The sequence below is a fragment of the Capricornis sumatraensis genome, chromosome 10 (assembly GCF_032405125.1).
Source record: "Capricornis sumatraensis isolate serow.1 chromosome 10, serow.2, whole genome shotgun sequence".
NCBI classification, from domain to species: Eukaryota; Metazoa; Chordata; class Mammalia; order Artiodactyla; family Bovidae; genus Capricornis; species Capricornis sumatraensis.
The window spans coordinates 16,029,359-16,051,996 of record NC_091078.1 but is presented as its reverse complement, the minus strand read 5'-3'; the positions used below and the strand labels follow the sequence as shown (position 1 = coordinate 16,051,996).

Sequence of the window (22,638 nt, the reverse complement as noted above, 5' to 3'; positions counted from 1 at the left end):
TATTTCTCCAAAAATTCGTCTTATATGTTAGGCAGTTTCTCATTCATCTTTGTGTTTTCAATGCCTAGCACAGAGCAGCTACCCCAATAAATGTCTGTGGTGTTAAGGAAGAAAAGAGGCAAGAAGAAAGGAACTATTTAGAGGAGACCCTGATGACCTACAGAGAAAAGGAAGAGTGCTTAGTTCTAAAGCACCTACCTGGTTTAAGGCCACATGCATCTGATCCACCAAGAAAACATATAGCTCACTGATAAATTTCTGCAGCTCCTCTTGGCTTTCAAATGATGTTGTCTTCAAGTACTTCTCTCTCACAATCTTTACCACAGCATGCTGCAAGAGACACACATCACCATCTGATAACACAGTTCAGCAGAAGACCTCCGTTGAGCTTCTGATCTAAGGCTCATCAGAAACCCAGAAGGTGAACTGATTTTCCTTGATGACTGCTAGACTGTTGGCTCTCTGATTTTCCTCCAATCAACACACTTTGCATGACATCAAAGTATGTCTTCATGACATCATTCTTTTCTTGACATTACCATCATCATCAAAATGGTCAATACAGGATTCACACTTTGCAAAGAGAGTCATAAAGCCAAAGAAAACCTTAGCATTATGTTTCTCATAGTGGCAACATGATTCAACGGAGAAAAGGAGAAAGGCCTGATCTGAGAGACTGAACAATGGAATCCTGGTTCTAATCCTGCCACTGTACAACCTCATAAATTATTTTACACTTGGTATTTCGGTTTCCTCATTTATTAAATGGATACGTACTTCTGGTATTCTTATCCTACTTCAAAAGAGGATTGAGAGGCCAAAGAGAAATAACAGGGGAAGAAGGTCATCCAGCTACTAATAGCAGAACCAGGGATCAAACTGAGATGCGCCTGTGCCACCTGAGAAGAGCCTCGTGTCTCCATGGCTACCAGTTGTTTTTCACTTTATTATTTCCACGTACTTTCTTTGTATCTGTTTGGTACAGTTTAGGGCACATAGTAAATGTACACAGAGAGGCACTGCAGTGTAGCAAATGAGAAGCCAGTTTCGGAGTTGAGTCTGGAGCCAGATTGCCTGAATGTACGTCCCATCTTTGACCTTTACTAGCTCTATAATCTTGGGCAAATTATTTAACCAACTAAATACTGCAATTCTCTATCTATAAAATGAGGAGTACTTTTTCTTATAGTTGTTGTGAGGATGAAATTAGCAAAATAAGAAGTATTTAAAAATCTGTCTGTATACAACAAATACTCAATAAATGTTAGCCATTATTATTTGGGAAATTATTATTAAGTAAATATTTCTCAAATCTTAGTGATTCTATGGGCTAGGAAAAGGTTTGCAATGGGAAACAGAAAACTGTCATGGAATCAACACCAGGTACAGAGTGTCTGCCTGCTAGTACAACACGAAATCTGGCCTAATTTCAAGTGAGGAATTAGTTTATTACAGGCTTACACGCAGTATGGATACTGAACCATACCAAGACTATATAGGAGTGGAAGAATGTCTCTAGACATTCTATCATAGAGAACACAGGTCTTTGCACCAGTAGCAAGAAAGGTAGAGCACAGCTGAACATAACTGGAAAAGAAATGATAACCACATATGCAGAGAAGATGCTTCATAAAAATCCACGGTTTAATAAATTAATATTTACCTTGAGCTGTTCTTTGAAAGCAAAGTATTTTCCAGAGCAATTAAGTTCATAGTTGAGCTGGCACTTCTGCTCCTCCAGGGTTTCACTGTCTATATCATTCCCAGTCTTGACTACTTGTTTTCCAAACATATTGTGATATTCATTCAGAATGGCTCTAGCAATGTTCTTAATCTGCATGTGGTAGTCACTCACCGCCTAGAAAAATACAAAATATCTGGTAAAGGGGCCTCAAAGAGGTCAAGACATGGAAAGAACGTCTGAAACTTGATTGGGTTTTACATTCAATAATACTTTAGGGATAAAGTGCCCTTCTCTTCCCATCTCAGAAATCATCAGCCAAAGATTAAACACTGTATGCTATTCATTGCATGCCACTGGTCAGACTGAAGCATGAGGGAAAATTTGTGAAGCTACACTTTCTCATCCCTTCTGGAAAACATACTGAAGAGCCCATGCCCTATTTTCAAGTGGGTGCACTCAACATCTCAGAGTTTCACCTTGGCCTTGGCACTTACTTTCTGAGCTCCTCCTGTCCTACGGGTAAGAGGTGGCCTTGGAGGAATCATTTCCTTGACCCTGTATCAGAAAAAAAAAACAATACATAACCTTTCCTATATCCAAGTGTATGTTCTTTTATTTCCCACCTCCAAAGGTCTGGGTGAGGGATATCAAAGGTCAGTTGCCCATCACACTTGACCACTATGCTATTATCTCACGTAAGAACCTAGACGTGAACTTCAGAACAACATATAACTGTGAACTAGGAAGGAAGGTAGGAAGCGACTAAATAGCTACCTGGAAAGTAGCTAAGTTGCACTTCTAGCTAATTTGAGCCCAGGCTTTAAATATACATTTTTTTAAAACCTCTTGTACACAAGAAGCTACATGACTCAGGCATTAGAAAGAAACGGGTGTTTTTACTTTAGTAGCTTTATGTAGCTACTAACAGTAGCTGTTATGAGTTTTGGTAGAGTCTCTGAAAGCACAAAGTTTTGGAAATATAAATGGTACAAGCAAGTGAAAGCTTTTCTTTCCTCTCCAGTAGGAAAAATTGATGCTTTTGAACTGTGGTGCTGGAGAGGACTCTTGAGAGTCCCTTGGACTGCAAGGAGATCAAATCAGTCGATCCTAAAAGAAATCAACCCTGAATATTCATTGGAAGAACTGATGCTGAAGCTGAAGCTCCAATACATTGGCTACCTGATGTGAAGAACTGACTCATTTGAAAAGACCCTGATGCTGGGAAAGATTGAAGGCAAGAGGAGAAGGCAGTGACAGAGAACAAGATGGTTGGATGGCATCATTGACTCAATGGTCATGAGTTTGAGCAAACTCTGGGAGATAGTGAAGGACAGCGAAGCCTGATGTGCTACAGTCCATGGGGCTATAAAAAGTCAGACACAACTGAGTGACTGAATAACAATAAGGATAAAAAGTATACTCTTGGTCAGAATTTATAAGACTACATTAAGCTACAGCAAAGACATCAAACTTTATGGCAGAAAAAAAAAACTTTACAGCGAATAAGAAAATACATTTTACCACTGTTAAATTACTTACACCAAAACTTTTACCTTCCATTTTCAGGAGTTCTTACAAGAACCCAAAAGAAATTAGGGGCTTCCCTGATAGCTCACTTGGTAATGAATCCTGCAATGTGGGAGACCTGGGTTCAATCCCTGGGTTGGGAAGATCGCCTGGAGAAGGGCATGGCAACCCACTCCAGAATTCTTGCCTGGAGAATCCCCATCGACAGAGGAGTCTGGCAGGCTACAGTCCATGGGGTCGCAAAGAGTCAGAGACGACTGAGCGACTAAGCGCACACACAAACGGAATTATAGTTCTTCCTTCTTATAGTTTCAGATTCCTACTTAGGTATACTATACTGTCTTGAAATTTACCAAAAAACTCACAAATTCAATTTTTCTTTAATAGGTTCTATATATGAGAGAATTCCCTGGTGGTCCAGTGGTGAAGACTTGGTGCCTTCACTGCAGTGGCCCAGGTTCAACCCTTGGATGGGGAACTAAGATCTCGCAAGCTACATGGCATGGCCAAAAAGAAAAGAAAAGTGAGAATAGGTTCTATGTAATTTTAGACCTTGCTCATAACTCCTAATTTTAATGTTATCTATGTTATTAGATAATATATCCATATGATTCAAAATTTAAGAAATATGAAACAATATATAGTAAATGGTCTCCTGCCAGCCTTGGTTAGCCACCCAGTCTCCTTTCTAGAGATAATGTTATTCATTCAATGAAAATATATATTAGTGCCTATTATTTATCAGGCACTTTTCCAGGTGCCGGGGATAGAGTATTCAGCAAAGACAAAAATTCTTGCCCTCGTGGCACTTACATTTTAGCTGGGGGAAAAAAGGACAATAAATAAGATAAATATGTTAGTGATATGTTCCACACAGAAAAATAACGCAGTAGGCAGACAAACTATGTTGGGGGTTGGGAGCAGTGGAGTTGGGGACCATATTTCACCAGGGAAAGCTTCACTGAGATGATAATATGTGAGTATGACCCAATAGAAGTGAGGAAACAAATCATGTAGATAACTGGGGTAAAGGAAATTACAGGAAAAGCAAGCAGCAAGTGTAAAGGCCTTGCTGCAAAAGTATGCCTGGCATGTGTGAGCAATAAAAGAGGCCACTTTGGCTAGACCGAAAAAAGTGAGGAGAAAATACATGCAGAATACATAGCCAGCCCCCTAGGTCATTATAGACTTTGACTTTTACTCAGAGTATGATGGGAGTCACTGGTAGCTTCTGAAGAGAGGAGTTATATGAATTGATTTCCATTTTAATATAATCATCACAGAATGCCATAATAAGAATAAATTGCCCAAATATGGTATATTCATAGAATGAAGTACTATTCAACAATAAGGAAATGAAGCACTGATACATGCTCCATTCTGGATGAACTTTCACAGCATTATATTAGATGAAAGAAGCCAGTCAACAAAGACCACATTGGTATGATTCCACTTAAACGAAATGTTCCAGAGTTGGCAAATTTATACAGACAAAACGTAGATAAGTGATTGCTTAGGCCTGGGGTGCAGGGTGTTGGTAGGGAAATGGCATGAAGGTTGAGAGGAAATGTAGAGGGATTCCTCATATATATGGAGACATTATTCTCCATCTATCTATATAAAAAAGACAATAAAGGATACCATGAATAATTATACATCAATAAACTGGATAACCTTGATGAAACAGACAACTTCTTATAAACACAATCAAAGCACTGTGGTACAACATAAGGATAGTTCTAAAAAATTACACATATTTATATGAGAGGTGTGTGTGTGTATGTGTGTGTGTAATACAGAGACTTACAATAACTCCAGAAGGATAAATACCAAGGTGTTAAAAATGGTAATCTTTGGGTGAGTAGAAAGAAATCTGGGTATTTTTAGATACTTTCTTGTTGATTTTTTTTTCTTGCTGATCTTGAAATTTTCAATATTTTTGTAATTGGCCTATACGGCTTTTTTTAAAAGAAGACAAAATAACGAAAAAAACTTCATTTAAAAAAACACCCAGAAAACTGTCTGCTGCTTAACCCAAGAAAAATTACATTTATGTAGACAAAATGACTTCCTTTAAGGAAGTCACCTAAATTGTCTTGCAAAACAAGTATGAGAACCATTGCCACACACCTTCTGGCTAGTTCCTCTGGCATTCTCTTCGGAACCAAGGCTTTGTCCAGTTCAATCTCCAACACAATGTAAGTCCCTGCTTCTACATATTGCTGCAAAGACATTTTTCTCTAATTTATTCTTTCCAGGAAAATACATATTCATGAAAAAATTTTAGTACTATAATGCTCACAATATAAATGAGAAAACTGTATATTTAACTATATATAGGGTGATTATGACTTAAAATATTTTTTAGATAGAAAAATAACTGGAAAGAATGATAGTAATGGTGGGGGGGGCCTTCCCTGGTGGTCCAGTGCTTAAGGATCCGACCGCCACTGCAGTGGACATAGGTTTGATCCCAGCTCTGGAATGATCCCACATGCAGAAGGGCAACTAAGCCCATGCACCATAATCACTGAGCCTGAGGACTGGAGCCAGTGTGCCTGGAGCCCTTATTATACAAGAGAAGCCTCTGCAAGGAGAAGCCTGCACCCCACAGCAAAGAGCAACCCCAGCTTGCCCTAACTAGAGAAAGCCCCAAGCGCAGCCACAAGTAAATAAATAAATAAATAAATATTTTTTAAAAATAGTGGCAGTGGTTATCTCTTGCAGAAAAAGGTTTTCAGTTTTACTCTTGAAAACATCTACCCCAGTTGAAGTCTTGTTTAATTTGTTCAACACTATTCTTAGAATTCTTTTAAGTGAGTGTCATTCTATCTTCTAGCAAACATCTTTCAGGAGTCTTGCAGCAATAATATCATAACCTTCTGACATTCCCACCCACACCCTCCTAAGTACCATCTATCAACTTCAACCTAGGACATTTCTACCTAGATTTTTGCCAGCATCCTAAATACATCAGGTCCAAAACTGAACTTATCATTCCCCTATAATAACCACTATCTTTATTTTTCTCTAGTGATTCTGTCATCTTTCCAGAAAGTGAGGCTTGATACCCAAGTTAGCTTTAACTTTTATTCCTCAACACCCAAAGCTTTCAAATTTCATACCTTGCCTCTGCTGGTTTTTTACTTTCTTTACTGCAACCCTGTCCCTAGATTAAACTGTCATTAACACTCCTCTACTATAAGAAAAACCTATACACTGACATCTGAATCCCCTACCACAACTTCAATCTCTTTTTTTCATATCCTGGCAAGAGTATTGCCCTGACACACTCATGAGGTATTATCTCCACATGACTTAAAAACTTAAATGTGCATCTCTAAGATATGGCTTAACAGTCCCTCATCCTCCACAGAATGAAGCCCACACTTTTCAGCAAGCCTTTCAAAGCATTTCTAAACCCCACCTCAGTCTCTCTCTTCTTTATCACCTCCTTCTAGAGCCATTACTTTCTTTTCATTTCTCTGTATCACGGTGGTGGTGGTGGTTGTTTAGTCGCTAAGTTGTATCCAACTCCTGCAACCCCATAGACTATAGCCTTCCAGGCTCCTCTGTCCATGGGATTCTCCAGGCAAGAATACTGGAGTGGGTTGTCATTTCTCTGTATCATACACTGAATTAATTGACATACCCTGAGTTCTGCTACCTTCTTTGTGTCTTGACTCAAGTTATTCTCTGATCCTGAAGTTCTTCTCCTTCCGTCTCCATTTGGCAGAGGGTTCCCTTTATCTTTCACTACTTAGCTTGGATGCCACCCCTTCCTGAAGACTTCTGGGTCTGCCTCATCTGACTCCTGAGTTCACACAGTGCCTTCACTTGCACCTCTGCTACAGCAGTCTTCAAGTGTCTGTCTTACAGTTAGTTATATACCAGTCTGTTTTGCCCACCAGAGTGTTGAGTGTCCTGAGAGCATATGAATAAATGCTGTAGATGATAAGTATCTCTACATCCCTAATAGTGCTTAATAAGCATAATTAATGAGACATAATTTTTTAATGCTAGGAAGGACCTTGAAATTAATCTGTTATCCACTCATTTTAGAGTCTCAACAAGACAAAGACATGATCTTACTCGAGTAAGCTAGTCGTGGCAAATATGGGATGGTTACTCAGAAAATGAATTGTCCTGAGCATTTTTCACTATATGATACAATCCTGCTTAGAAAGGACTGATGGATTCAAACTTCATTTTCAAACTCTTCATGGATAGTTACCTGTCCTTCTGGATTGTTGCAAAGGGAGGGTTCAATTTCCAAAGGAGTATCTGAGCTCTGAGATTTTATACTAGGTACTTGCTGAAACAAAATAAGCACGCATCAAAAATTCAATTCTTACACGGTCTCCACAACAGCAGGAGCAAGGACCATTGTGTTGCATCAAAATGTCAATTAAACTGAAGCAATTCGGGAATTCCCTGGTGGTCCAGTGGCTAAGGCTCTGAGCTCCCAGTGCAGGGGGCCCAGGTTCGATCCCTGGTCAGGGAGCTAGATCCCACATGCTACAACTAAGACCCAGAGCAGCCAAATAAATAAATGAAAATTTAAAAAAAAATGTTTAAAATAAAAAATAAACTGAAGCAATTCATCAAAAGAGAAATCAGTGCAAGCCTCTGGAAAGTAACAAAACCAGCAAAATCGTCAACTTCTCGACAACCTACCACATCCCCAGGCCTAGGCTTTCCTTCCATATCCTTTTCTTTGACTGTTTTATCCTCTTTCAAGTTCTTAGACACAACTGGTTTAGACACTGGAGAATTAATGCCTCCTACTTTGTTATTCTGAATCAAATTATGGCCAGTATCCCGGAACAAGCTAAACAAACATTTGGTCTGAAAAGAAATGAACAAAAAATGTAATTACTCACAGGCAAATGAAACAAACTTAAAAAAAAAAAAAAAAAACCTTTATATTTTTCTTACTGAGTTTTTAAAATTTTTACAAATGTTGTGTTGGTTTCTGCCACACAACAACACAAATTAGTCATAATTGTATATATGTCCCTTCCCTCCTTAGTCTCCCTCCTTTCCCACATCCCACCCCTCCAGGTCATCACGAGCACCAGACTAGGCTCCTGCGCTACACAGCAACTTTTCCCCAGCTATCCCTCTCACCCGGATAGTGTGTATATGTTGATGCTACTGTCCCCATTTGCCCCACTCTCTCCCTCCCCTGTGTTCACAAGACCATTCTCTACATTTGGGTCTCTTTTCCTTCCCTGCTGTTCATCATTATTTTTCTAGATTCCATATATATACATTAATATAGTATATTGTTTTTCTCTTTCTGACTTACTTCACTATGTATAATGGTGGAGAAACTTCTGAGCACATTATTCTTTAACGTCATTTAGTTTTCCAGATCATTTTAGTGTAGTACAATCAGAGATAAATAGAAGCTAAAAAGCTTAATTGCCTTGCCATACGGGCATTCATAGAAAATTAGCTGCCTACCCTAGTTTTTTTTTTTTTTCCTACCCTAGTTTTTAAACTAGTAAGAGAAATTTCACCCTTGCTTGTTTTGGTTTCTCATAACTTGGTACCAGAGAGAGTTTAAACTTTGACACATAATTTCAGATTAAGCAATAGAATTTATTTCTGTATAAGAAATATTATCTATCTAAATACTACTGGCTTATCACTTATAATTGGAAGACTAGTGCAAGTTTAAAGTAAAACTATGCATGGGAAAATTCAAACTATAGATAAATAACTAGAAAAGGATCTTAAAATAATCTTTATAATTAAACAACAAAGATGAATCTAAATATAATTTATGATAAGTAAAAGAAATAAGACTGCCCTCCCCCAAAAAAGAGGGGAGGAGTGGACAGAGGAGGGAGAGAAGGGTAACAGATGAGGGTAATGGAGATTTTCATTTCATGATTGTGGTGATAGTTTCACATATGCAAACCTACATTAGAAGTTTTACATTGTACACTTTAAATATATGCAATTTATATATATGTTTGATGCAGGATACAGGATGCTCGGGGCTGGTGCACGGGGATGATCCAGAGAGATGATATGGGGTGGGAGGTGGGAGGGGGATCCATGTTTGGGAACTCATGTACACCCATGGGGGATTCATGTCAATGTATGGCAAAACCAATATAGTATTGTAAAGTAAAATAAAGTAAAAATAAAAATTAAAAAAAAGAGAAAAAAATAAATATATGCAATTTATATGTCAGCTATACCTTAATAAACCTGCTAAAAGATAGTAGGGCAATATTAAAGAAAAATTATGAATACTAAATACTACTCACAATCCTGCCACCTCTACCATAATTGCTGTATTTCATATATTCTAAGATGCAGATTTTTTTCAAATGTTAACATCTCTGGAAGAGAACATTTCATGTGAGTGGTATTACACAATATGCAGTCATTTGTGGCTCCTTTCACTCAGCATAACGTTTTTGAGGTTTATCCATGTTACAGCATGTATCAGTAGTTCATTCCTTTTTAAAAAGAGCTTTGTTGTTTTGTTGTCCATACAATTTACCCATTTACAGTACAATCAAAATTCCATGATTTTTTGGGGAAAAAAACCTGCTTTCCAGCTCTAAACAGCCTCTTCCTATGAGAATCTGTTTTTCTGCTTGGTTGAAACAGAATGAAGCACTTAAAATTTTGGATCTTTTCTGTTTAGGCTAGGGGGATGGTACTAAAGACTGCTAGCCCATGAATACTAAAAACGGAATTCACTGGGCAACATCTAAGCAAGCTCCAGAATGGAGCAGACAATCAACAAAGGTGAAATAAGGTTCCATTTCAGCAGCAAGTTCAAAAGAGACAATGAAATGAATTCTCCCAGTTTGCTCTGGAAAAATAAAGTTCAATGATTTTGGCATATTACATTAATTGTAGTTCATTCCTTTTTACTGTTAAATAGTATTCCCTAGTACTCCTCGGAAGGAAAGTTATGACCAACCTAGAGCATGTTAAAAAGCAGAGACATTACTTTGTCAACAAAGGTCTGTCTAGTCAAAGCTATGGTTTTTCCAGCAGTCATGTATGGATGTGAGAGTTGGACTATAAAGAAAGCTGAGCGCTGAAGAACTGATGCTTTTGAACTGTGGTGTTAGAGAAGACTCTTGAGAGTCCCTTGGACTGCAAGGAAATCCAACCAGTCCATCCTAAGGGAGATCAGTCCTGGGTGTTCATTGGAAGGACTGATGTTGAAGCTGAAACTCCAGTACTTTGGCCACCTGATGCGAAGAGCTGACTCATTGGAAAAGACCTCGATGCTGGGAAAGACTGAGGGCAGGAGAAGAAGGGGACGACAGAGGATGAGATGGTTGGATGGCATCACCGACTTGATGGACGTGAGTTTGGGTAGGCTCCGGGAGTTGTTGATGGACAGGGAGGCCTGTTGTGCTGCAATCCATGGGGTCTCAAAGAGTCAGACACAACTGAGCGACTGAACTGAACTGAACTGATTCCCTAGTATAGATGTGCCACAGTTTGCTTATTGATTCACTAGTTGTGGGCATTTGGATTGCTGTGACATTTTAGCTATTATGAATAATGCTATCAACATCCATATACATGTCTTTGTGAAAACTGCAGGTTTTCAGTTCTCTTGGTAGGTTCCTAGGAATGGCTACCCACTCCAGTATTCTTACTTAGAGAAGTCCATGCACAGATCATGGGGTTGCAAAAAGTCGGAACACGACTGAGTGACTTTCACTTCACTTCACATGGTAAACCTGGGGAATCCCAGGTGGCTCAGCCGTAAAGAATCCACCTGCAGTGCAGGAGATATGGGTTCAATCCCTGGGTTTGGAAGATCCCCTGGAAGAGGAAATGGCAACCCACTCTAGTATTCTTGCCAGGAAAATCCCATGGACAAAGGAGACTGGTGGGCTACAGTCCACAGGGGCGCAAAGACATGACTGAGCACACACACATACACACATATGGTAAGTTTAATATAGATTATGTTTATATTTAATGCAGATTGTCTATATTAAAGTAATTCTGTTTATTAAATTATTAATTATAAACATAATTATTAAACATAAATTATGTTTAACAAAGATTTTCTAAATAGTTGTTCTGCCAAGTATTAAGAGTAGAATATTGAAATTTCTAAATGTTAACTGCCAAATTGCCTATTACCTCTTTCAAATCTGTTGAGTTTGGCTTCATGCATAATGAGGTTCTGTTGTTAGATGTACATACATTTTATTAAACATGTATTATATATAATAATCTATAATTTATAAATCTTAGCTCCCCGATTAATTGACATGCCACACTATATCTGTAATAATATTACTCATCTTGAAGTCTATTTTATCTGATATAAATATAGCCACTTAGCTCTGTTTCTATTTGCATAGTATATATTTTCCATTCTTTTACTTCAACTTATATCTTTGAATCAAAATGTATTTGTTATAGATAGCATATCATCGAATCTTGATTTTTTATTGAAATATAGTTGATTTACAGTTGTTAGTTTCAGGTATACAGAAAAGTGACTCAGTTACATACATTTTTCAGATTATCTTACATTATAGGTTACTACAAGATATTGAAAACAATTCCTTGTGTTCTGAAGTAAATCCTTGTTGCTTATCTATTTTATGTACAGTAGTTTGTTAATCTCATACTCCTAATTTACCCCTCCCCTCACTTCCTTTCCCCTTTGGTAAACATAAGTTTATTTTCTAAATCTGAGTGTATTTACGTTTTGTATATAGATTCACTTGTATTATTTTTTAGATTCCACACATAAGTGATATCATATATTTGATTTCTCAAATCCCGACTTTTTAAAAAAATCCAATCTCATAACCTCTTTCCTTTCATTGGTGTGTTTAGACTACTCACATGTGTTATTATTAAAATATTTACATTTATATTTGACATTTCGCTATTTGTGTTCTATATATCTTATCTTTTTTGCTCCTCTGTTCCTCCTTTAAGTGCCTTCTTTTAATATTAAATAAATATATATTTTCTTTTATGCATGTGTATGGTGAGTGAGTGAGTGCTAAGTCGCTCAGTCATGTCCAACTCTTTGCGACCCTAGTGACTGTAGCCTGCCAGGCTCCTCTCTGTCCATGGGATTCTCCAGGCAAGAATACTGGAGTGGGTTGCCATGCCCTCCTCTAGAGGATCTTCCCATGCGTATGGTACCTACACACACACTTTTTTTAGCGGTTGCTTTAGAGATCACAATACGCATCTGAACTAATCACAATCTATTGCACATTGAGCCTAACTTAATTCTTGTAAAAATGGAAACTTTATTGTACTACAGCTCCATTCTATTCTCCATCCTTTATGCTACTATTATCGTATATAAGTTATATCTCTGTAATGCTTTCAAAATGTGGTGCTAGAGAAGACGTTTGAAAGTCCCATGGACAGTAAGGACATCAAACCAGTCAATCCTAAAGGAAATCAACCCTGAATATTCATTGGAATGACTGATGCTGAAGCTGAAGCTCCAATACATTGGCCACCTGATGTGAAGAGCTGACTCATTGGAAAAGACCCTGATTCTGGGAAAGATTGAAGGCAGAAAGAGAAGGGGATGACAGAGGGTGAGATGGTTGGATGGCATCACTGACTCAATGGACATGAGTTTGAGCAAATTCCAGGAGAGAGTAAAGGACAGGGAAGCCAGGTGTGCTATAGTTCATGGGGTCGTAAAGAGTCAGACACAACTGAGTGACTTTCACTTTCAGAGTAAAGGGAGGAGGAGGTGGTTTAGAAGCAGATGTTGGTAAGAATGCCTCAAACTCCAGTTTTTCATGCACTAATACTTCTCAGTTTGTTGATGTCTTTGGTCAATTTCCAGAGTGCTGAAATGGTATTTTGTCAATGTGTTGAGCTTTATAGTTGCTTCTAGGGGGAGAAAATTTGACTACCTTGTCACTCAGACATAGCCAGAAGTGATTCCTCTCAAGTATTTTTCATATATTTAAAAAATTATGATTATGTATGTATAAAAAGTTGTGATCATAGTAGATGTAGTTTTACACCCTTTTTCATTTAACAGACTATCACATGTATCTGTTCATGTTTTTTAAGTTTTTCCTAAGAATAATTTGAATAATCTTCTTCACGTGCATATAATAGAATAAATAAAAATGTCTGTGTGTCACCTATATCTCTAGTGCTTTATGTATTTTATCTCTTTTAATATGTAAAACAATTATAGGAAACAAGTACTGTCTCCATTTTACTAATACATAAAATTGAGAGAAATTTAGTCACTTGCCGTAAGTCAGTAAATGGCAGCTAGTCTGGAAGTTCCAGAATTCAATCTAGAAACTGCCTGACATCAAAGCCTATAACCTTTTGATTATGATATACTGTTTCCCTCACCCAGAGCACCTTGAAACGACTGATAGGATAAAGTAGTTTATATTTTAGGAACAATAGTCACCATTCTGATACATATTCAAACATTTCCCCTTATTTTTTAGGTACATTGTAATTTGGTTTGTGGTGGTTTCTTCTATGTATGCTGCTGCTGCTGCTGCTAAGTCGCTTCAGTCGTGTCCGACTCTGTGCGACCCCATAGACGACAGCCCACCAGGCTCCCCGGTCCCTGGGACTCTCCAGGCAAGAACACTGGAGTGGGTTGCCATTTCCTTCTCCAATGCATGAAAATGAAAAGTGAAAGTGAAGTCGCTCAGTTGTGTCCGACTCTTCGAGACCCCATGGACTGCAGCCTACCAGGCTCCTCTGTCCATGGGATTTTCCAGGCAAGAGTACGGAGTGGGTTGCCATTGCTTTCTCTGTCTTCTATGTATAGGAGATCTTTATTTTTTGGCAATCTAAATCTTTTATACCTTTCATTCTTCTCAAGCACAGGAATTCTTCCCTTAATTCATATATTTAATTAATAGCCACTTCTATATCTATAGACTTCACATTTAACTCACTTTAGTAAACTCACTAGGAATTTATCATGATCTATGCTATATGCAAAATTTTTGCTTCCTTTTTTGCATTTAATTATCTACAAAGCATTAATGTTTATCTTTTTAAAAAATTTTATTTCCTAAGTATATATACTTCATTACTTTCTTTTTTTGCTGCACTGGGTCTTCACTTGTGCACTGGGCTTTATCTAATTGTGGAGCATGGGGGCTGCTCTCTAGTTGAGGTGCCAAGCTTTGCACTATGGTGGCTTCTTTTGTTGCGGAGCCCAGGGTCTAGGCACGTAGGCTTCAGTAGTTGTGATGCACGGACTTAGTTTCCCTGCAGCATATGAGACCTTCCCGAACCAAGGACTGAACCTGTGTCCGGTGTTGCAAGGTGGATTCTTTAACCACTGGACCACCAGGGAAGCCATAATGCTTATCTTTTTAATGGGTGCGGGTTCCACCATTTTATTTACAATAGTCTATTAATCCATCCTGTATTATTAGACATTTAATCTTAAGTTTAGTTTTGCTATTATTGATCCCCAAAAGTTTTCATGAATATAAGGCCTTTGATCCTATTATTTATTTCAGACACATCCCTATAAACCTGACTTCTGATTCAAAGGATACTTATACAGAGCTTATTACTCATTTGGTTTTCAAATAGAGATGATGGGTCTTTCATGACTCTGTTATTGAGTAATAGCTGTCCTAATAATGCTGAAATAGTAATGTGGTTTTGTTATTATTGATTTTTATAAAGCTGCACTTTCTCCGAAGAAGCAACATGATAAAACTGATCTTTCTCTTAAATAAATAATTTGTATTTTAACATCTGAAAATTGCAAGAACCATATTACAGCTCATTAATCAGTACATAGATTTAAATTTTTGCATACTGAACACAATAGACTTCTTGCATTATTCTAAAGATTTTTATCCAACTTTATTGAGGTAAAATTGAAATATAGGCTTACTTTAGAGATACTGCAGGTTGGTTCTAGACTACATCAATAAAGCAAATATTGCAGTAAAGCAAGACATGGATTTTTTGGTTTCCCAATGCAAATAAAAGCTATGTTTACACTATACTGTAATCTATTAAGTGTACAATAGCAATGTCTCAAAAACCAATGTACAGATCTTAATTTAAAAATATTTCTTCACTTCTTCACTAAAAAAAGGCCAAAATGATTAGATTCATAACAACACAGATCACTATAACAAATAAAACAATGATGTTTAAAATACTGTGAGAATTAACAAAATGTGACAGAGAGACACAAAGTGAGCAAATGCGGCTGGAAAATATCACCCACAGACTTACTCATCTCAGGGCTACTACAAACCTTCAATTCGTAAGAAGAAAACACAACATCTGTGAAGAATAATAAAGCAAAGCACAATAAAATAAGCTATGCCTATATAGGAGGCTTCCCCAGTGGCTCAGCAGGTAAAGAATCTGCCTGCCAGTGCAAGAGACACAGGAGACGTGGTTCGATTCCTGGGTTTGGAAGATCCTGTGGAGGAGGACAAGGCAACCCATTTCAGTATTCTTGCCTGGAGAAGTCCATGGACTGAGAAGCCTGGTGGGCTACAGTCCAAAGGGTCCCAAAGAGTCAGATCTGCCTGAGTGACTACACATGCACTCATGCCTATATCAGTTCAGTTAAGTCGCTCAGTCGTGTCCGACTCTTTGCAACCCCATGAACCGCAGCACGCCAGGCCTCCCTGTCCATCAACAACTCCCGGAGTCCACCCAAACCCATGTTCACTGAGTCGGTGATACCATCTAACCATCTCATCCTCTGTTGTCCCCTTCTCCTCCTGCCCTCAATCTTTCCCACCATTAGGGTCTCTTTAGATGAGTTAGCTCTTTGCATCAGGTGGACAAAGTACTGGAGTTTCAGCTTTAGCATCAGTCCTTCCAATGAATACCCAGGACTGATCTCCTTTAGGATGGACTGGCTGGATCTCCTTGCAATCTAAGGGACTCTCAAGAGTCTTCTCCAACACCACAGTTCAGAAGCATCAATTCTTCGGCACTCAGCTTTCTTTATAGTCCAACTCTCACATCCATACATGACTGCTGGAAAAACCATAGCCTTGACTAGATGGACCTTTGTTGGCAAAGTAATGTCTCTGCTTTTTAATATAAATTACATATTTAAAGTATATGAGAAAAAAAATAAAAAAAATATAAAGTATATGATTTCATCAGTCAGAATAACCAATATTCTCAACATCTCTAAATTTTTTCTGATATTTCTTTTGTAATCCATTCTTCCCTCTATCCCTGCTCCCAAGCAACCACTGATTTGCTTTCTACTTTCTGATAACTGTATTTCATTGGCATCATACAATATGCACCCTCTTTTGTCTGGTTTCATTTATCATAATACATTTGAGATTCATCCATGTTGCATGTTTAATAGCTCATTCCTTTTTAATGCCAAATAGTATTCCATTGTATGGTTATACCACATAATTGTTTTTCTGAACACCTGTTGATAGAAATTTGGGTTGTTTCCAGTTTGGGGCTTTTTGTTATCCTAAAGTTTTTAAGATTCAAAGGCAAAAGATTTCAAGGCTCTATATTTAACATCCAGTGTATCAACTGTTTTCAAATATCAACTGCAAAAGATGTGTGTGCTAAAGATATAAGTAAACACATATATAAGAATAAATTAGGATGATAACTTCTATATTAATTTGTCTTACCTTTTCATAGACCATACTATCTAGGTAAGGGTAAACATGAAAAGCTCCCCGAATCTTCTTTACACCTGGATACAGCAATGGCACCATATTAACATAAGCCACACCATGAAATGAAAACTGACCTTCATCATCAGTCTAAAGGAATAAAAACAGATAGCTGTTAGTGTTACAGAGTAATGTAGCATAAGGTCTGGAGCTCTGACTGAGCAGTGCAAAGACCTGACTTTAGGAACTAGCTATGCTTCTTGATTTGAGCCAGTTATATAGACATTTTGGGTCTCTGCTTATTTATTTATAAGTGGGTTTAATAATATCATGATCAGTGAGATAATATATATTAACGGTGTTAATTAACAGTAAAGATAGTAGTTTGACCAGCAAATACTCTAATAATGTATATTCAACCAAAGAGTCAATTTCTCCATGTTGCTTCTTAGGAAAAAATGAAACTTTGCAAAAAAACAATAACAACGATAACAAAGGCTTAAAAGAAATCAGACTGTGGCCTTAGCTTTAGTTCACAGGTTCATATAAATGAAAAGACCCTTACAAATCATCTGGACCAGTGATGACAAACAGGATTTAACTTATGCTTAAATTCTGATATTAGTGGAGGTGTTTTAGAATACTGTGTTGACAAAGATTCTATGTCCTTATCTGGATTAAAAAGGATGGGTTCAAAAGAAAAGGATATTTTGATTGATCAGTATTATCTGCCATGGATGAAGGAGGATGAATGACAGTCTGCCATCATATATTTGTCAACCCTGCCCTCATCTAAATTCTCATTACACAGATGAAGAACATGTCAGTAAATATACGTTAACATAATTCTTAATGGCTGTATGGTTTGCCATAGAAAACATTTACAAGGGAAAAATCAATTAAATGAAGGAAAACACATTTAATTTCTACAAGGTTAAAAGTAATCTCTTTGATTTTGCTGATTATAACAATATCAAAGGACTTCCCTGGTGGTACAATGGAGAAAACTCCACCTGCCACTGCAGGGACATGGATTTGATCCCTGCTCCAGGAAGAGTCCACATGCCATGGAGCAGTTAAGCCCATGAGCCACCAACTATTGAGCCCATGTGCTACAACTACTGAACCCCATACACCTAGAGCCTGTGCTTCGCAATGAGAAGCCCACAGCTACAGAGTAGCCCCCACTCACCACAACCAGAGAAAGCCCACGCTCAGCAATGAACATGCAGCATAACCAAAAAAAAAGAAGAAAACAAGACAAAAACAGTAATCAGAAATCAGACTTAAAGTCCTGTCTTCATATGATAACATTATGTTGCTTTAGAAATCATATCCCTGATGAATATAAATTTCAAAATCCTCAACAAAATATCAGGAAACTAAATTCAACAATACATTAAAAGAACTGTACACTATGACCAACTGGGACTTAATAAGGGATATATGAATAGGTTCAGTTCAGTTCAGTTCAGTTGCTCAGTCGTGTCCGACTCTTTGCGACCCCATGGACTACAGCATGCCAGGCTTCCCTGTCTATCACCAACTCCTGGAGCTTAATATCCACAGATCAATCAATGCAATATACTACATTAACAAACTGAAGAATAAAAATCATATGATCTTCTTGACAGATGCAGAAAAAGCATTTGATAAAATTCAACATACATTTATGATTAAAAACCCTCAAGAAAGTGGGTATAAAGGAAATGCATCTCAACATCATATAGGCCATATATGACAAATCCAAAACCAACATCATCCTCAAAGGTAAGAAGCTGAAAGTATTTCCTCTGAGATCAAGAACAAGACAAGGATGCTCACTCTTACCACTTTTATTCAACATAGTATTAAAAGTCTTAGGCACAGCACTCAGAAAACAAAAAGAAAAAAAAGGAATCCAAATTGGAAAGGAAGAAGTAATAAAGCTGCCACTGTTTGCAGACATGGTATTGTATACAGAATATCCTAAAGATGCCATCCCTAAACTACTAGAACTAATAAATGAATTCAATAAATTTGCAGGATATAAAATCAATATCAGAAATCCACTGCATTTCTACATACTAACAATGAATTATCAGAAAGAATAAGAAAATGCTCCCATTTAAAAATACATCAAAAAAAATAAACTATCTAGGAATAAATATAAGTAAGGTGGCAAAAGACCTGTACTCTGAAGAGTCCAAGACACTAAGGAAAGAAACTGAAGACGACTCAAACAAATGTAAAAATATACCATGCTTATGGATTGAAGGAATTAATATTGTTAAAAAACTATTCTGCAGGCACTAAAGATTCAATGCAATTCCTATCAAAACACTAAGGGCATTTTTCACAGAGCTAAAACAAATAATTCTAAAATTTGCCACAAAAGGAGGCTCTAAAGGCCCTAAAAGGAGCCACAAAAGACTCTGAATAACCAAAACAATCTCAAGAAAGAAGAATAAGGCTGACGATATCATGCTCCCTGATTTCAACTATACTACAAAGCTAGGGTAATAAAAGACAGTATGGTACTGGCACAAAAACACACACATAGATCAGTGGAACAGAATAGAGAGAAAAGAAATAACACTCATATGGTCAATTAATTTATAACACAGGAAAGAAGGATACACCATGAAAAATACAGCCTCCTCCATAAATGGTGATGGGAAAACTTGACATGCAAAAGAATCAGCTGGCCTACTTTCTCAAAATGTATACAAGACTAAACTCAAAATGGATAAAAGATTAAATGTAACACCTGAAACCATAAAGCTTCTAGAGAGAAACAGAGGCAATACACTCTTTGACAGCAATATTTATTGGATAAGACACCTCAGGCAAGGGAAACATAAGTAAAAATAAATTGGACTATATCAATCTAAGAAGTTTTTACACAGGAAAAGAAACTATGAGCAAAACGAAAAGGCCACTTACTAAACGGGAGAAAATATTTGCAAACTATATATTCAAAATGGGGTTAATATCCAAAATGTACAAAGAACTCATACAACACAACATAATAATTTAAAAAAAAAACCCAAACAACTGGATTTAAAAATGGGCAGAAGATGTTCATAGGCATTTTTCCAGAGAAGGCATACAGATGACCAACAGATATGTGAAAAGATGTTCAATATCAATAACCATAAGTTCAGTTCAGCTCAGGCGCTCAGTCGTGTCCGACTCTTTGCGACCCCATGAATCGCAGCACACCAGGCCTCCCTGTCCATCACCAGCTCCCAGAGTCACCAAGTCCATCGAGTCAGTGATACCATCCAGCCTTCTCCTCCTCTGTCATCCCCTTCTCCTCCTGCCCCCAATCCCTCCCAGTCAAATCATTATGCAGTACACCTGAAAAGCTAACAATATTGTGCAACAACTATATTTCAATTTTTTTCAAAAAAGGTCTTCTGCAGTAGACATTGATTGACCTACTTCCTGTGGTTTCCTTCTCAGCAGGATAGGAAGCAACTGTTGGCATCATCAGTGGGATGAATTGGAAATAGAGTCATTCGGACAAATGCATTTATTTTTATCATAAACAAACAAAAAACAGTAGAGAACTTGTTCCAGGCTCATCAAAGCTATATCTTTACAGAATAGTAGCACATCTATGAAAATTAGCAGGCTAAAACATTTTAAGTAGGTCAGTCTAAAATAAATTTGGAAAGATGTATTAGGTTGAACCATACAGCCAATATTTAGCTACTTTTGGTGTATTCAAAGGCTATTTCATAGTTTTACTCGTGGTAAAACTATAACAAAGGGCTAAAGGGAAACAGGATATCTGAGAATAAAGCCTAAATAATTTTTAGTGGACACAGGGAACTAGGGTTACCAGTCATTCTGATTTGCCAGGAACGAGGAGTTTCCTGACACAGGAGACCTGCAGCACTAAAACTGGGAAATTATTAATATTAAGCAAATTAAGATGAGCTGGCTACCCTAGGGAACAGCCACACAGTTCACAGTTTCCTTTGGTATCAGAATCAGAAGCAGAGTAATAGGCTGGGTCTGACACAGCATTTCTTCTACAAATATTTTTTAAGTGAACAAATTTACCTTTTCAAATTTAGCAGATTTTCCTTTGGGCACAGCAACCAGAGGAACCCTTGTGATCTCTACAGGCCAAAATCGGCAATCAGCAATTCGCTTCTGAAAACTGCAAATGAAGAATCAGCCCATTAGCATTATATGCAAAAAGGGGATTAGTATAATTAAGGTTAAAATGAAGTATTCCGCTCTTTAAAAGTGGAATACTTATATGCAAAAATTCTTATTCAGTATGTGAACTTTTAAAACCTTCTCATAGTTATAAAATTCCAAAAATAATTATCCTATATTGCTAGGAGAAGCAAATTGTAGTTTTTGAGAGCAGTTTGACAATATAAATCAAAAGTCTTTAAAATGTTCATAGTCCTTGACCCAGAAATTCTACTTCTAGCAATTAATTCTAAAGAAATAATCAAACAAGTATGCACAAAGTACAAAATACATTTATTTCTACTGTGAAAGTAATCACAGTAGGACTTCCAGTGTCACCTTGGACACATAAAGAGCTTGAAAGCTGTCATTCTTGTCTTCACAACAAGAAAAAAGCTGCTCAAATAAAAAATCAATGACTTCTTAGATCCACCTAAGAATTAAGTTCATATGGCAAATCACCACCTTGAAAAATAGAGAAACAAGCAAGTACAGAGAAGCATAGCTAAGATTAGCTTACAGGTATCAGAGGCCACTAGAGCCAGTTTAACTGGTAGAAACACTTTAAAGATAATTGTGAAAAACTGCCGGAGACAGAATGAACTAACCAGAGAGTTAAAAACTCCTGGGTGCCCACTCTTAGGGAGTCTCCACACTTTCTTAGGGTTTAAATCAAGGAGCTCCATCAGATTCTTATGGTGAAAACAGGAGAAAAATTGTCTTAGCAAGAAGGAAGGGAAAAGTAACTGTATTAAAATATGTCCAGAGTGTTCTCTGTAATAAAGGCCTTCTCTGTAAGGCAAACTACTTCATCAGAGTTTTATTTGACCCAGGGAAAGGGCAATGAGACAACTCTAGCCCTATTTAGCCTTCCTCTCTCACATGAGAAGAGGAAGAAAAAAAGACACACTTATGAAGTTACAACCTCGGGACTCAAACTCATTGAAATACTGAGATTTAATCACAGGATTATAGAAAACTTCCTTTCCCCAACACTTTACCACCATTCAACAGGATCCAGTATAATAACAGTGAATTATAACTGAGAATCTGCAAAACACATACCCTATTTGGGAAAAAGCTCTGAGCAAATCCAAAGACAACAGGGAAGAAGTAAAAGGACACTGAAGCCTCTAGCACTTACAGCTATAGAAAGTATTAAATACAGTCTACCTCCCAACCCAGTTAACATGAAACCTCACACTGAAAAACCCAATCACCACATTTCTTATTACCCAAAACATAATGTCCAGCCTTCAAAGGAACTATAAGAAATGCTAAAAGTAAGAAAAATATCATCTGAAGAGGCAGAGCTATCATATGAACTAGACTCAGATATGACACAGATTTTGAAATTATCAGGTAGATAATTTAAAATAACTGATTAATATGATAAGGACTCTAATGGAATAAGTAGAAAACATGTAAGAACAGATGGGTAATATAAGTAGAGAGATGGAAGTTCTAAGAAAGAATCAAAAGGAAATGTTGGAAAGCAATAACACTAACAAAAAAGAAAAATTAATTTGATGGGCTTATCAACAGACTGGACATAACTGAGGGAAAAAAATCTGTGATCTTGAAGCTACTGAGCCAATAAAAATTTTCCAAACT

The 22,638-nt window shown here is 37.3% G+C and overlaps 1 protein-coding gene across 2 annotated transcripts in view; it reads right to left on the bottom strand.

Moving 5' to 3' along the window:
- CFAP70 (cilia and flagella associated protein 70) overlaps positions 1-22,638 on the bottom strand; it is a 78,628-nt gene that overhangs the window by 37,792 nt on the left and 18,198 nt on the right. For both annotated transcript variants that reach the window (XM_068982516.1, XM_068982517.1), the window contains 8 exons: positions 20,884-20,983; positions 16,846-16,980; positions 7,889-8,059; positions 7,446-7,526; positions 5,342-5,433; positions 2,179-2,239; positions 1,664-1,858; positions 199-330 (listed from right to left, as the gene is read on the bottom strand). In XM_068982516.1, the coding sequence (XP_068838617.1) occupies positions 199-330; positions 1,664-1,858; positions 2,179-2,239; positions 5,342-5,433; positions 7,446-7,526; positions 7,889-8,059; positions 16,846-16,980; positions 20,884-20,983 (967 nt within the window). The remainder of the gene's footprint in view (positions 1-198; positions 331-1,663; positions 1,859-2,178; positions 2,240-5,341; positions 5,434-7,445; positions 7,527-7,888; positions 8,060-16,845; positions 16,981-20,883; positions 20,984-22,638) is intronic.